This window comes from Carcharodon carcharias, chromosome 30 (assembly GCF_017639515.1).
Source record: "Carcharodon carcharias isolate sCarCar2 chromosome 30, sCarCar2.pri, whole genome shotgun sequence".
Taxonomy (NCBI): Eukaryota; Metazoa; Chordata; class Chondrichthyes; order Lamniformes; family Lamnidae; genus Carcharodon; species Carcharodon carcharias.
This window is the reverse complement of record NC_054496.1, coordinates 4,691,739-4,706,387: the sequence shown is the minus strand read 5'-3', so window position 1 is coordinate 4,706,387 and position 14,649 is coordinate 4,691,739. Positions and strand designations below refer to the sequence as shown.

At 46.0% G+C, this 14,649-nt stretch overlaps 1 protein-coding gene across 2 annotated transcripts in view; it reads right to left on the bottom strand.

Annotated features, from left to right (window-relative positions):
* LOC121271430 (DENN domain-containing protein 1B-like) overlaps positions 1 to 14,649 on the bottom strand; it is a 69,405-nt gene that overhangs the window by 24,486 nt on the left and 30,270 nt on the right. For both annotated transcript variants that reach the window (XM_041177436.1, XM_041177437.1), the window contains 9 exons: positions 12,184 to 12,284; positions 11,994 to 12,039; positions 10,964 to 11,065; positions 9,623 to 9,748; positions 5,416 to 5,517; positions 4,741 to 4,831; positions 4,562 to 4,602; positions 3,959 to 4,030; positions 3,104 to 3,160 (listed from right to left, as the gene is read on the bottom strand). In XM_041177436.1, the coding sequence (XP_041033370.1) occupies positions 3,104 to 3,160; positions 3,959 to 4,030; positions 4,562 to 4,602; positions 4,741 to 4,831; positions 5,416 to 5,517; positions 9,623 to 9,748; positions 10,964 to 11,065; positions 11,994 to 12,039; positions 12,184 to 12,284 (738 nt within the window). The remainder of the gene's footprint in view (positions 1 to 3,103; positions 3,161 to 3,958; positions 4,031 to 4,561; positions 4,603 to 4,740; positions 4,832 to 5,415; positions 5,518 to 9,622; positions 9,749 to 10,963; positions 11,066 to 11,993; positions 12,040 to 12,183; positions 12,285 to 14,649) is intronic.

The window sequence follows — 14,649 nt, the reverse complement described above, 5'->3', positions numbered from 1 at the left end:
AAACTCACACAAACACACAGACACATACAACCATAAACACAGACACAAACTCACACAAACACACAGACACATACAAACAAAACACAGACACAAACACACAGACACAAGCTCACACAAACACACAGACACATACAAACAAAACATAGACACAAACACACAGACACAAACTCACACAAATACACAGACACAAACTCACACAAACACACAGACACATACAAACAAAACACAGACACAAACTCACACAAACACACAGACACATACAAACAAAACACAGACACAAACTCACACAAACACACAGACACATACAAACAAACCCACAGACACAAACTCACACAAATACACAGACACAAACTCACACAAACACACAGACACATACAAACAAAACACAGACACAAACTCACACAAACACACAGACACATACAAACAAACCCACAGACACAAACACACACAAACCCACAGACACAAACGCACACAAACACACAGACACAAACGCACACAAACACACAGACACAAACTCACACAAACATACAGACACATACAAACAAAACACAGACACAAACACATACAAACACAAACACACAGACACAAACTCACACAAACATACAAACAAACACACAGACACAATCTCACACAAACACACAGACACATACAAACAAAACACAGACACAAACACACACAAACACATACAAACACAAACACACAGACACCAACTCACACAAACATACAAACAAACACACAGACACAAACACACAGAAACAAAACACAGACACAAACACACAGACACAAACTCACACAAACACACAGACACAAACAAAACACAGACACAAACAAAACACAGACACAAACACACATCACAAACTCACACAAACACACAGACACAAACTCACACAAACACACAGACACATACAAACAAAACACAGACACAAACTCACACACACAAACTCACACAGACACATACAAATATAAACACAGATACCAACACACAGACACAAACAAACATAAACACAGACACAAACACACACAAACACACAGACACAAACGCACACAAACACAGACACAAACGCACACAAACACAGACACAAACACACAGACACAAACTCACACCAACACACAGACACAAACACACAGAAGCAAACTCACATAAACACACAGACACAAACTCACACAAACACACAGACACATACAAACATAAACACAGACACAAACACACAGACACACAAACACAAACTCACACAAACACACAGACACATACAAACGTAAACACAGACACAAACACACAGACACAAACTCACACATACACACAGACACATACAAACATAAACACAGACACAAACACACAGACACAAACTCACACAAACACAAAGGCAAAAGTTAATGGAAGTTGGAGGCCAGTAAGGGGAACATTGGAATAGTCAAGTATGGAGGTGAGAAATACATGGATGAAGGTGTCAGAGGCTGATGGGCTGAGGCAGAGCTGGAAGCTGGGATGTTACGGATATGGTATTAGCTGGTCTTTGTGATGTAGGGAATATGCAGTAGGAGTCAAATGGGTCACCGAGGTTATGAACAATCTGGTTTACCCTGAGAGTACTGGGGTGGGTGATGTAATTCTAGTGAGGGCACTGTTTGTGAAGAGGTGGTGAAACAGTCGAGAGAGCTGGGTGTCATCAGCGTGCCTGTGAAAGCTGACCTATATCTTCAGATGATGTAGATTAGGAAGCGAATTGATCCTTCCAGAAGTACAACTGGATTGGCTAAGAGTGGAAACAAGAGAGGCCAGTCCCACAGTGATCTATGAAGGAGGGGTACTGGATGGTGAGGTGGTTGGTATGCAAGGAGGACAAGGGGAAATAACACACGATGGTCATTACTAAGGATGTCATTTGTGATTTTGATCGGGGCCCTTCTTTACTGTGCAAGGGGCAGAAACCTGGCTCAAATATGGAATTTCAAGAAGGATAGGCGTATATTTGAGAGGTGACAACATGTTGGATGTCTTTGGAGAGGAAAATGAGGTTGGCCACGGGGAGGTAATTTGCAAGGACCAAGGAAGCGGGTGTCTAGGTTTTCTGAGGGGTGGGGTGATGATGGGAGGGGGATTGATAGCTTTGGAAAAGATTTACAATGTCAGGTAGCGTGGGGGCCAAGAAGACAGTTGGGAAGTTGGGTGATCAGCAGTTCAGTGGTAACGGAGACATATGAGGTCGGGCAAGTCAAGGCAGCAGGAGGTGCCATGGACAAGATGAGTTTGGAAGAGAGGAAGGTAGAGAAAGGTCCAGGCACTGGACTAGGATAGGAGGGTAGGTTTGGATCAGTGGGGGTAGGGGATGTGCCTGATGCAGCGGCTTAATTAAAATCAGTACCATTAGGGGCTGAATGGCCTACTCCTGCTCCTATTTTCTCAGTTCATTACAGAGTATCAAAGGCTGTAGTCTCTGCAATATTTTATTTTAAAATATTACAATACTTCTTAAATCAAATTACTCAATCAGTAATGCAACATCCCTACTCCAGCAACACAGCAAACTTGAATATTTCAGTCCTTATAAAGAGGCATCTGAGAAAGGATCTTAGAGAAATGATCAAAGAAAGATCGGTAAGGGTATGGAAAGGTCCATCTGAAATCTAATTGAAGACATAATGTGAGTTTAGGACAATATTTAGGACTGATTTCTCACCGAGATCATATCCTGGAATACATTCTGGGCAACTTGAAAGAGAATTATGGAATCTTTTTTTGTATTTACTTGTTCATGGGATGTGGGCTTTGCTGCCTAGGCCAGCATTTATTGCTTATCCCTAACTGCCCTTGAGAAGGTGGTGGTGAGCTGCCTTCTTGAACCGCTGCAGTCCCTGTGGTGTAGGTACACCCACAGTGCTGGAGTTCCAGGATTTTGACCCAGCGACAGTGAAAGAGCGGTGATATATTTCCAAGTCAGGATGGTGAGTGGCTTGGAGGGGAACTTGCTGTGTGTTGTGATGGGGGTTTAGGGTCTGTTTAATGGGATAGGCTTGAATGGCCTCCCTCATCTGTGTCTAATTCCTGTGAACTAATTTAGACCAGTGGGAAAAAAAGATAAATGATGAAGGAATTAGCTGGTACCTTGTGTTTCAGCCGGTTTTTCATCCCCTTCAGGCCCAATTTAGCTTGACCTTTAGCCTGAAAGTGAAAGACAATCAAACCAAGTGAGTATTCCTGCATCTTGAACATCATTGTCTCCCCATCTCATATCCACCTTTCTCCCTTTATCACTACCCATCTCCAAATCTTTCAATCTTTCTTTCTCTGGTTTGGTGCTATATCAGACTGACTGAGTCTCTAACAAGCTTTAACAGACTAAAATGTCCTGTGGTGCTTCACAAGGGTGTTAGCAAACAACATTTGACACCAGTTACATGAGATAATAAGGCAGGTGGACCAAAAGCTTGGTCAAAGAGGTAGGTTTTAAGGAGAGTCATAAAGAAGGAAAGAGGGGGAGAGAATGGAGAGGTGGAGGGAGATAATTCCAGAGTTTAGGGGCCCAGGCAGCTGAAGGCAAGGTCACTAATGGCAGAGCCGTTAAAATCAGGAATGGTTTATAGGTCAGAGTGGAGGAGAATAAAGATCTCTGAAGGTTATAGAGACAAGGAAGGGTGGTTCCATAAGATATAGGTAAGGATACAGGATAGCAGGTGACTTTGATTGGATAGTGAGCACAAGAGAGACACAAGTTGCGTCAGTAGGATTGTTGCCAAGTATGAGCTCTGTATGAGTTGTTTGATATCTGTAATTCCTAAGATGAGAGGTCTTATTTGTTCGCAGCAGTTTCAGTCCCATCAATTGGTATATTTCCCAATATTGACAGCTCCCTGCTGAGAACACAACTAACCCGTCAGCCTGTCTAGACAGCTCATTAATACTAGCTCTCAGAGGTCACACTGACCCAGAGAAGAGAGTGCCCTTTAGCTCTGTACTTACGTATTTATACATGTTCTTCATGGCTGGATTGGTTTTGGTTCTCACTGTCTGAATCAGGGCTCCGCCACCTTTCTGGAAACAGAGTCAACCGTTAAAACATTAGATAGTCCCACTCCAACAGGCCCCTCAAAATTCACCTTCAAACTCAATAACTTTATTACCTCCTCCAGGCTTCAGTTCCAGGAGCAGCCTCTGGTTTCACCTTCACCCCATGGACCTCATCCCCATGCCTTCCCCTCTGCTATGCTGTCTCCTGTTCCCTATACTCTGCCCTCCCTCCTCCCTACACTCCACCTGCTCTCTCTCTCCTCCTGATACTTCACCCTCTCTTTTGTTCCCTACACTCTGGCCTCTCTCCCTCTTCCCTTTTCCCCTGAATCCTCACCGTGTTGAAATAAAGACTAACTGTGTTACTCTAACTCTTTGGTCCTGCTCCCTCCTAGCTGCTCCCCTTCATATTTTTCTCTTGCTCCTAGAATCCACAGGCTTTTCAAATCCAATCACAGTGTTATTGGATCGTATCTTCTCACCAACCCTGGCTATGTCCCAAACTTTGACCCTCATCTGGCTTTATCGCTAAAAGAAACAGTTGTTTATATTTACCTTAAAGTTTTGCATCCATAGTTGGTATGACCTGGAGCAGCCTGGGGAGGGAGAGAGGGAGGGAGAGAGAGAGGGAGAACATAACGTTAATGCTTATTGGTAAAGAGAAGCTTTGAAGGGGGGAGCAGCTTCGTGTCTGTGTTGGATGAGAGAGTAAACTCAGGATCCTAGGCCCTCACCTGACGAATAACCGCCCAGATTGACTTCCTCCTCGAATATATCCGTTAATGCTTTCCCTTGGTTAAGCTTTTCCAGACGATTGTCTATAAACTGAATCCAAACCAGAGAAGAATTAAACAAATTATTTCCAATGGACCAAATTGAACAAGAGGAAATTTAATGGATGGGGTGAATTGGCAATACACTGCTCGCAGTGAGTGGAATGGGGCCAGGGCAGGTGGGGGCGGGGGAGTCATTGATGATGGCCACCAACTTAAAATGTATATTAAGAGTCGAGAGAGGGTTAGGAGAAATTTAATTACACAGGGACTGTTGAAGCAAGAGCTGTTTTGGCACAGGGATTGGTTGAGGATGAGACAGTTGCATCTTTAAAAGGAAATTTGGATAAATATTTGAAGTGGAGATAGATTCAAGGCTCTGGGGAGGGAGCAGGGCAGTGGGTTTAGTTTGGGATAGCTGTAGCATAGACCTGGAACAGCCTTGTTGGGCTGACTGAGTGCTTTCGCAGCTGTAAACTTTCAAGTTTTTTCTAAAATTTGGAATGCTGAATGAAAGGGGATTGGGAGTATCTACCCTCGACATTGAAGGATTATTAAACTGATCAAGAAGCCTTAGCAAAACCCCCTCAAATGGCTGGTTTCATACCTGACACACAGGCTCCCACCAAGTCTCACCTGTTTGAACAGCTGAAGGTGCACTGCATGTTGCAGAAAATTCTTCATCAGGGTAGACTTGTGATTCAAAAACGTCTCCTCACAAAACGTGACTGGTTCATCCTAAATACACAGGGAAACAAATTCCATTAACGGTTTCTCCTTTTTCCGCTGACAAGGGTGGTGCTGTTGTTGTCTGGCGTATTGACCTCTACCTCACAGAGGCTGAGCGTCAACTCGCAGACACTTCCTCCTACCTCCCCCTGGACCATGACCCCACCACTGAACATCAAGCCATTGTTTCCAGGACTGTCACTGACCTCATCTCCTCTGGAGATCTTCCTCCCACAGCTTCCAACCTGATAGTCTCCCAACCTCGGACGGCCCGCTTCTACCTCCTACCCAAAATCTACAAACAGGACTGTCCCGGCAGACCGATCATGTCAGCTTGTTCCTGCCCCACAGAACTCATTTCTTGCTATCTTGACTCCATTCTCTCTCCCCTGTCCCTTCCCACCTACATCTGTGATTCCTCTGACACCCTACATCATATCAACAATTTCCAGTTGCCTTGTCCCAACCGCCTCCTCTTCACCATGGACGTCCAATCCCTCTACACCTCCATCCCCCACTGGGATGGTCTGATGTCTCTCCGCTTCTTCCTTGAACAGAGGCCCGAACAATCCCCATCCACCACTACTCTTCTCCGTCTGGCTGAACTTGTTCTCACGCTGAACAATTTCTCCTTCAACTCCTCTCACTTCCTCCAAATAAAAGGTGTGGCTATGGGTACCTGCATGGGCCCCAGCTATGCCTGTCTCTTTATGGGGTATGTGGAACATTCCTTGTTCCAGTCCTACTCCGGCCCCCTCCCACAACTCTTTCTCTGGTACATCGATGATTACCTTGGTGCTGCTTCATGCTCTTGTCTGTACCTGGAAAAATTTATTAATTTTGCTTCCAATTTCCACCCCTCCATCATTTTCACATGGTCCATCTCTGACACTTCCCTTCACTTCCTTGACCTCTGTCTCAATTTCTCGAGATAGACTGTCCACCAATATTCATTACAAGCCTACCGACTCCAACAGCTACCTTGACTACAGCTCCTCACACCCCGCTTCCTGTAAGGACTCCATCGCATTCTCTCAGTTCCTTCGCCTCCATTGCATCTGTTCTGATGATGCCACTTTCAAAAACAGTTCCTCTGACATGTCTTCCTTCTTCCTTAACCGAAGTTTTCCATCCACGATGGGACCTCAACCGTGTCTGGCCCATCTCACGCGCATCCGCCCTCACACCTACTTCTCCCTCCCAGAAACATGATAGGGTCCCCCTTTTCCTCACTTATTACCCCACCAGCCTCTGCATTCAAAGGATCATCCTCTGCCATTTCCGCCAACTCCAGCATGATGCAACCACCAAATACATCTTCCCTTCACCCCAAGGCCGCATTCCGCAGGGATCGTTCCCTCCGGGACACTCTAGTCCACTCCTCCATCACCCCCTACACCTCAACCCCCTCCCACGGCACCTTCCCATGCAACCGCAGAAGGTGCAACACCTGCCCCTTTACTTCCCCTCTCCTCACTGTCCAAGGGCCCAAACACTCCTTTCAAGTGAAGCAGCATTTCACTTGCACTTCCCTCAATTTAGTCTACTGCATTCGCTGCTCCCAATGCAGTTTCCTCTACATTGGAGAGACCAAACGCAGACTGGGTGACCGCTTTGCAGAACACCTTTGGTCTGTCCGCAAGCATTACCCAGACCTCCCTCTCGCTTGCCATTTCAACACACCACCCTGCTCTCTTGCCCACATGTCCGTCCTTGGCCTGCTGCATTGTTCCAGTGAAGCTCAACGCAAACTGGAAGAACAGCACCTCATCTTCCCACTAGACACTTCACAGCCTTCCGGACTGAATATTGAGTTCAACAATTTTAGATCATGCACTCTCTCCTCCATCCCCACCCCCTTTCCGATTTCCCCCCCTTTTTTTTCCAATAATTTATATAGATTTTTCTTTTCCCACCTACTTCCATTATTTTTAAATGTATTTCCACCCATTGTTTTATCTCTGCCTTTTAGCCTATTTCGATCCCTTCACCCCACCCCATCCCCACTGGGGCTATCTGTACCTTGCTTGTCCTGCTTTCTACCCTTAATTAGCACATTCCTTAGATAATATCACCACCTTCAACACCTCTTTGTCCTTTTGTCTCTGACATCTTTTGGTTATCTCCACCTATCACTGGTCCTCTATTCAGCTCTACTTGTCCCACCCGCCACCCCCCCTGACCCCCCCTTAATCAGCTTATATTTCACCTCTCTTCTATTTTTACTTAGTTCTGTTGAAGGTTCATTCGGACTCAGACGTTAACTCTGCTCCTCTCCGCAGATGCTGCCAGATCTGCTGAGTTTTTCCAGGTATTTTTGTTTTGGATTTCCAGCATCCGCAGTTTTTTGCTTTTATCTCCATTTTCCCATGTTTTTCATTAGGGTCCTTAAGCTGTTGCCAGTCATAGGGACCAGGGTGATGGTGGCGTAGTGGCAATGTCATTGGACTAGTAATCCAGAGGCTCAGGCTAATGATCTGGGTATATGGGTTCATATTCCACCACGGCAGCTCATGGACTTTAAATTCAGTTAATATAAAGCTGGTCTCAGGAATGACAACTGCCATCAATTGTTGTAAAAACCCATCTGGTTCACTGATGTCCTTTAGGGAAAGAATTCTGCTGTCCTTACTTGGTCTGGTCTCCATGTGACTCCAGACTCACAGCGGCATGGTTGACTCTGAAATGGCCTAGAAAGTCACTCCGTTCAAGCGCAATTAGGGATGGGTAACAAATCCCATGAAAGAATAAAGAAAAAGCTAACAGCATAGAAGGAGGACATTGTACCTGTTCTAGCCCTTTGAAAGAGCCACTCTTTTGCTCTTTCCCAGAGGCCTGTAGGTGTTTATCTTTTAATCCTCACTTACTGAATCGGCTTCCACTGCCCGTTCCACAGTGCATTCCAAATCACAATAACTTGATGTGTAAAAAAGCCCTCCATGGCCTTGTCCCATACCATGTCTGGATATTCCTATAGCCATCAATAAAGTTTCAGTACTCTCCATGACACCCTATCCTTCTTTTACCAATGGCCACACTGTGGGGTAGTGATGGAGAGCAGGAACTCTACCTGATATAGGAAGCACCACAATTGTCCCATGTGGGATCAGTTATCTGGGCAGCAACAATTTGGATGGCACTGCGTCATACCAGCTGATAATTGACCCTAAGCCATTGAGGAAACTAAATTTTAAATTTAACACCATGTTAAAACTAAAGAGAAAGTCATTCAATTTCTACAATTTTGATCATTGTACATGTATCTGGAGAGGCTGCTCTCACTCTAAAACAGCATCTACGAGCGAATTAATGGTCAAACACTCTTGTCCCATCACATTCTTTCTTGTTTCTCTCTATTTCAACAATACAATTGGTCAGAGGTCTCTGAATGTTCTTCCCCTGTGCCTCTGCTGACTGTCCAATGTGCTCTATCACACTCTCCTCCCTCAATCGTTAATTAACTCATGCATTAGCTCCTACTCAGACTTATTGTTTCTCAGAATACTTCACTGCCCAAATGGTCTCCCTTTCCTCACCTCATCTGCAGACATTTAAAAGCCTATTTTACCAGTTAATCACTACATTCCAATTTACTTCATTGTCTCTTTTACCAATTCACTCCTTTCCTTTCTATCTTCGTGCCCACAGTATGGGTTTATCTTCCCCATTTCTCAGCTGAGGTGTTTCAGGGCCCTCAGAGGGATGAGAACTGTTAAGGGAAAGATTTTTTTAAATTCAATCATTCAAGGAATGTGGGCGTCACTGGCTGGGCCAGCATTTATTGCCCATCCCTAATTGCCCTTGAGAAGGTGGTGGTGAGCTGCCTTCTTGAACCGCTGCAGTCCTTGTGGTGTAGTACACCCCAGTACTGTCAGGAAGGGAATTCCAGGATTTTGACCAAGCGACAGTGAAGGAACGGCAATATATTTCCAAGTCAGGAGGGTGTGTGACTTGGAGGGGAACTTGCAGGTGATGGTGTTGGTGATTGGTGCTTTCAGTAGCGAGTGAGTGTAGGAGAGAACTCTCCATGCTGAATACTGGGACTCAGTGTGTGCATTAGACAGGGTGCAGGTGGAGGAGATGCAGCTGAGTCTGAGTGGCTGTGGACACTTACAGCATTAAACTTAAGGGCATCCTGGTAGCTTCCAAAGATTGCTGCTTGTGCCCTGAGAAAGGCCCGTGCCACCACGTCACCAGTCACTGCTGACTGCTTCTTTAACTTCATCTTCAGAATCGACACCTGGAGTATACGGAACAAACAGATGATGAAACATCATTGAGGGACAGCCATCACAATTCATGTTTATACCCTCATCTCCTGCATCCACTTCTGTGGCTTTTGAAATAATTTTAGGTCCCTTTATCCAGACAGTGCCCCTCACCATTCCCGTCACAACAGCGTCCCTCACATTGATTCTTGAACTGTTCTGCACTTGGCTCCACACCGGTTCCTGTATATCACACTGTGCACCTGTTCCAATACCATGATTCTGCTCTCTACACTCGCGCTGTGAAATGTTTATTGCACCGGTCCCCATACTGCATACTGCTCAATGCTCCTCTCCCTGTACTGCATACTGCTCATTGTTCCTCTCTCTGTACTGCGTACTGCTCATTGCTCCTCTCCCGGTACTGCATAATGCTCATTGCTCCTCTCCCTGTACTGCATAATGCTCATTGCTCCTCTCCCTGTACTGCGTACTGCTCATTGCTCCTCTCCCTGTACTGCGTACTGCTCATTGCTCCTCTCCCTGTACTGCGTACTGCTCATTGCTCCTCTCCCTGTACTGCGTACTGCTCATTGCTCCTCTCCCTGTACTGCGTACTGCTCATTGCACCACTCTCTGTAATGTGTACTGTTTATTGCTTTGCTCTCTGCACTGTGTACCATTCGTCCTAACACTGCCCTTCCTGGGAACAGAGTGAGGCGAATGTCGCTGCCCCAGTTTTGCTCACGAATGCTGCAACATCACAGAAGCCTATATTTAGTCAGGGAAGTGTGAATAGTGCAAGTTGTTGAAGTTAAGGTGCTGCATTGTGCATTGCCTGTTTGTGCCGGTGCACCTTTTCATTCATCCCCTGCCAACACTCTGCTCTGTCAGCCCCCGCCTGTCCTGTCCCCTGCCTCCCCAAAGCCCCCCTCTCTCTCTTCCCCCCCCCCCCCCCCCCCCCCCCCCCCACCCCCCCCCACCCACCCACCCCTGCTGTAGCAACATCTCCCATTACAGCTGAATTTAAACAGAAGGATTCTGGACTTAAGAAGATTTCCAGGTGTCAGCCCAATCCCATGCTATATGTTCCAGGATAGTCTGGACGTGTGTGGAGTGGGGGTCAGGGGAATGACTAGTGTGACCACCACTGATGGGGTTTTGCTTCAAGGGCGATGATGTACGATCTTTCAGTGATTCTAGGCATGGAGTGGATGTGATGGTTTGATTTGTCACTGTGAACTCACCACATCTGATGGCAGCTTTTCCAGATCATTGAATGGCGACTCCAGGGTGTTTGAGTCAACATTTAATATAACCACATCCTCCAGAGCTTTGCTTCTTGCTCTCTGCAAGGGAAAGGGATATCTGAAGGATACAAACTTTCATTTTTTGCATTCTCATTTGCTTCGAGAAAGACAGGGCTCTCTCAGGGTGAACTCACATTTGGTTGCTACTTCCACTGGCTTCTTCACAATCAGTTCTGTTACCACAGTCTAGACCTGTGAGAATGTCCATTGTATCACAACCTAATCCTCACATCAATGAGACACTCAACTGGAAAGCTACAGACAATAAAGCACTAGAAATCCCTTTGGGACAAGTTCAGTGTCTTGTCACCTCAACATATCTCAAAATATTTCATCTTATTACTTGGGTTTTGATATTTGGTAGCTTATATTATGTAGCTATATGTGGTGGCCATATTGTACACAGCAAGATCCCATAAACAGCAATGCGATTATGTTTTTTGTGGTGGTGAAGGGAGGAATATTGGGAGAAGTTCCCGCTCTACTGTGAAAGATAATGTGACCTTTAATGAATCTCCTCACTTCTATTTTTCTTTAGTTCTGTTGAAGAGTCATATGGACTCGAAACGTTAACTGTGTTCCTCTGCGCAGATGCTGTCAGACCTGCTGAGTTTTTCCAGGTATTTTTATTTTTGTTTTTGTCACTGAATCATGTATGGAACCCTTGTAGAACGGTTAGAACCCACAATCTTGTTCTTCTATCCCTGTTTATTCTGAGCAGTATCCTGCCTTTATCTATGCTACCTTGTTTATTACCCTGGTGTGACAGTTGCATGAAGAAAACCAAGTCCTAGGACAAGGAGAATGTTACTGTTTTATCAGGAGACAGAGGCAATGAAGACTCACCAAAGGTCAAAGTTTGTTTCTTGACTATAGTCAGGATGTGAAGTTTGGCTGGACTGTTTGAAGAAAGAAGTTTGTCAGCAATGTCAATTAGTGAGATAGCGACACATACTGACTCACTCACCTCCATTAGGCTGCAATGAATCCCTATGAGATAAGGCATTGGAGCACTGTAAGGCAACAAGATAAAGGGTTAACACACTGATCTTTCATCTCTGGCACCTGCTCAATGCCAGCCATTACTGAGATGTCTGCTGGTTACCACCTCTGCCTCCTAAGCCAATAGGAAAGAGTGAAAGGAACGGTTTTCTTACCAGCAATAATCAAGGAGATGTGGAGGGAGCACAGGGATGTAGATGTGTTGCCAGTACATGGGATAGAGCATTGCAGCTGAGCCGTGTACACAAGCAGTTAACTGTGGAACAGAAAAAAATAGCAATGTATGGATAAATAAATCACAGTCAATTAATTACAACCTGTGGCCACTGCCTAGCAGATTGTGTGTAATGTCTTCCCTAATATTGTCAGAAGAGGACAATTAGGGAGGATGACAGAACAACATGTGGGATTGTTGTAAACATGGTACCAGAGAATGAGAAATATTGATGGAACTCATCACCACAGCCAAGTGCTGAGTGGGCACCCTGTGCATTCTGACTGGGAAGAAGGGAAAGTGAAAAGGAAATCTCCCCCCTGCCCAATGCTCTCCCTCATATCCTACAGACAAGTGTGGTCCCATAGTGCCATCAGCCACCTCCATAACTTACCCATAGCGCAAACACAAGTGAATCCAGGCAGTGATTATTGGGGCCATCCTGTACCCCAGCACAGGAGCACTTTTCAGCAGGTCCAAATGACTGGGCTGAGGAACAAGATGCTTTCCTGAGAGTTTCCTCTCAAAGACAGAGGCATTGAAGCTAATTCACACCAAGTTGCTGACCTGGTTAAAGATCAGAGAACTCTGTATGGACCAAGGTCCAAATCTGAACTGTTTGTGTGTTTTAGCTCCAGACCTTTTACAGCAGACTCCTCTAGGTAGACTGTCACAGCTGAACCCTGTTGAGGGACTGTCACAGTGGAACCATCTAGATAGACTGTCACAGCTGAACCCTGTTGAGGGACTGTCACAGTGGAACCATCTAGATAGACTGTCACAGCTGAAGCCAGTCGAGAGACTGTCACAGTGGAACCATCTAGATAGACTGTCACAGCTGAAGCCAGTCGAGAGACTGTCACAGTGGAACCATCTAGATAGACTGTCACAGCTGAAGCCAGTCGAGAGACTGTCACAGCTGAAGCCAGTCGAGAGACTGTCACAGTGGAACCGACCTAGATAGACTGTCTTAGCTGAGCCCTGTCCAGAGACTGTCACAGCTAAATCATCTAGATAGACTGTCAGAGCCGAACCCTGTAGATAGAATTTCATAGCTGAACCCTGTAGATAGACTCACAGCTGAACAATGGAGCTAGGCTGACACAGCGGAACCATCTAGATTGACTTTCAGAGCTGAATCTGCAGACAGACTGTCGCAGCTGAACCCTGTTGAGAGACTGTCACAGCGAAACTGTCTAGGTAGACTGTCAGAGATGAACCCTGTAGATAGACTGTCATTGCTGAACCCTGGAGATAGACTGTCACAGCGGAACCATCTAGATAGACTGTCAGAGCTGAACCCGCGGATAGACTGTCACAGCAGAACTGTCCAGATAGACTGTCATAACTGAGCCCTGTCCAGAGACTATCACAGCTGAACCATCTAGATAGACTGTCGGAGCTCAACCCTGTAGATAGACTGTCTTAGCTAAGCCCTGTCCAGAGACTGTCATAGCGAAACTGTCTAGATAGACTGTCATAGCTGAACCCTATGGATAGACTGTCATAGCTGAACCCTGGAGATAGACTGTCAGAGCTGAACCCTGTCGAGACACTGTCACAGTTGAGCCCTGTAGAGGGACTGTCACAGCTGAAAGCTGCAGACAGACTGTCACAGCTGAAAGCTGCAGACATACTGTCACAGCTGAAAGCTGGAGACAGACTGTCACAGCTGAAAGCTGCAGACAGACTGTCACAGCTGAAAGCTCAGACAGACTGTCACAGCTGAAAGCTGCAGACAGACTGTCACAGCTGAAAGCTGCAGACAGACTGTCACATCTCAAAGCTGCAGACAGACTGTCACAGCTGATAGCTGCAGACAGACTGTCACAGCTCAAAGCTGCAGAAAGACTGTCACAGCTCAAAGCTGCAGACAGACTGTCACAGCTCAAAGCTGCAGACAGACTGTCACAGCTCAAAGCTGCAGACAGACTGTCACAGCTCAAAGCTGCAGACAGACTGTCACAGCTCAAAGCTGCAGACAGACTGTCACAGCTCAAAGCTGCAGACAGACTGTCACAGCTCAAAGCTGCAGACAGACTGTCACAGCTCAAAGCTGCAGACAGACTGTCACAGCTCAAAGCTGCAGACAGACTGTCACAGCTCAAAGCTGCAGACAGACTGTCACAGCTCAAAGCTGCAGACAGACTGTCACAGCTCAAAGCTGCAGACAGACTGTCACAGCTCAAAGCTGCAGACAGACTGTCACAGCTCAAAGCTGCAGACAGACTGTCACAGCTCAAAGCTGCAGACAGACTGTCACAGCTCAAAGCTGCAGACAGACTGTCACAGCTCAAAGCTGCAGACAGACTGTCACAGCTCAAATCTGCAGACAGACTGTCACAGCTGAAAGCTGCAGACAGACTGTCACAGCTCAAATCTGCAGACAGACTGTCACAGCTCAAAT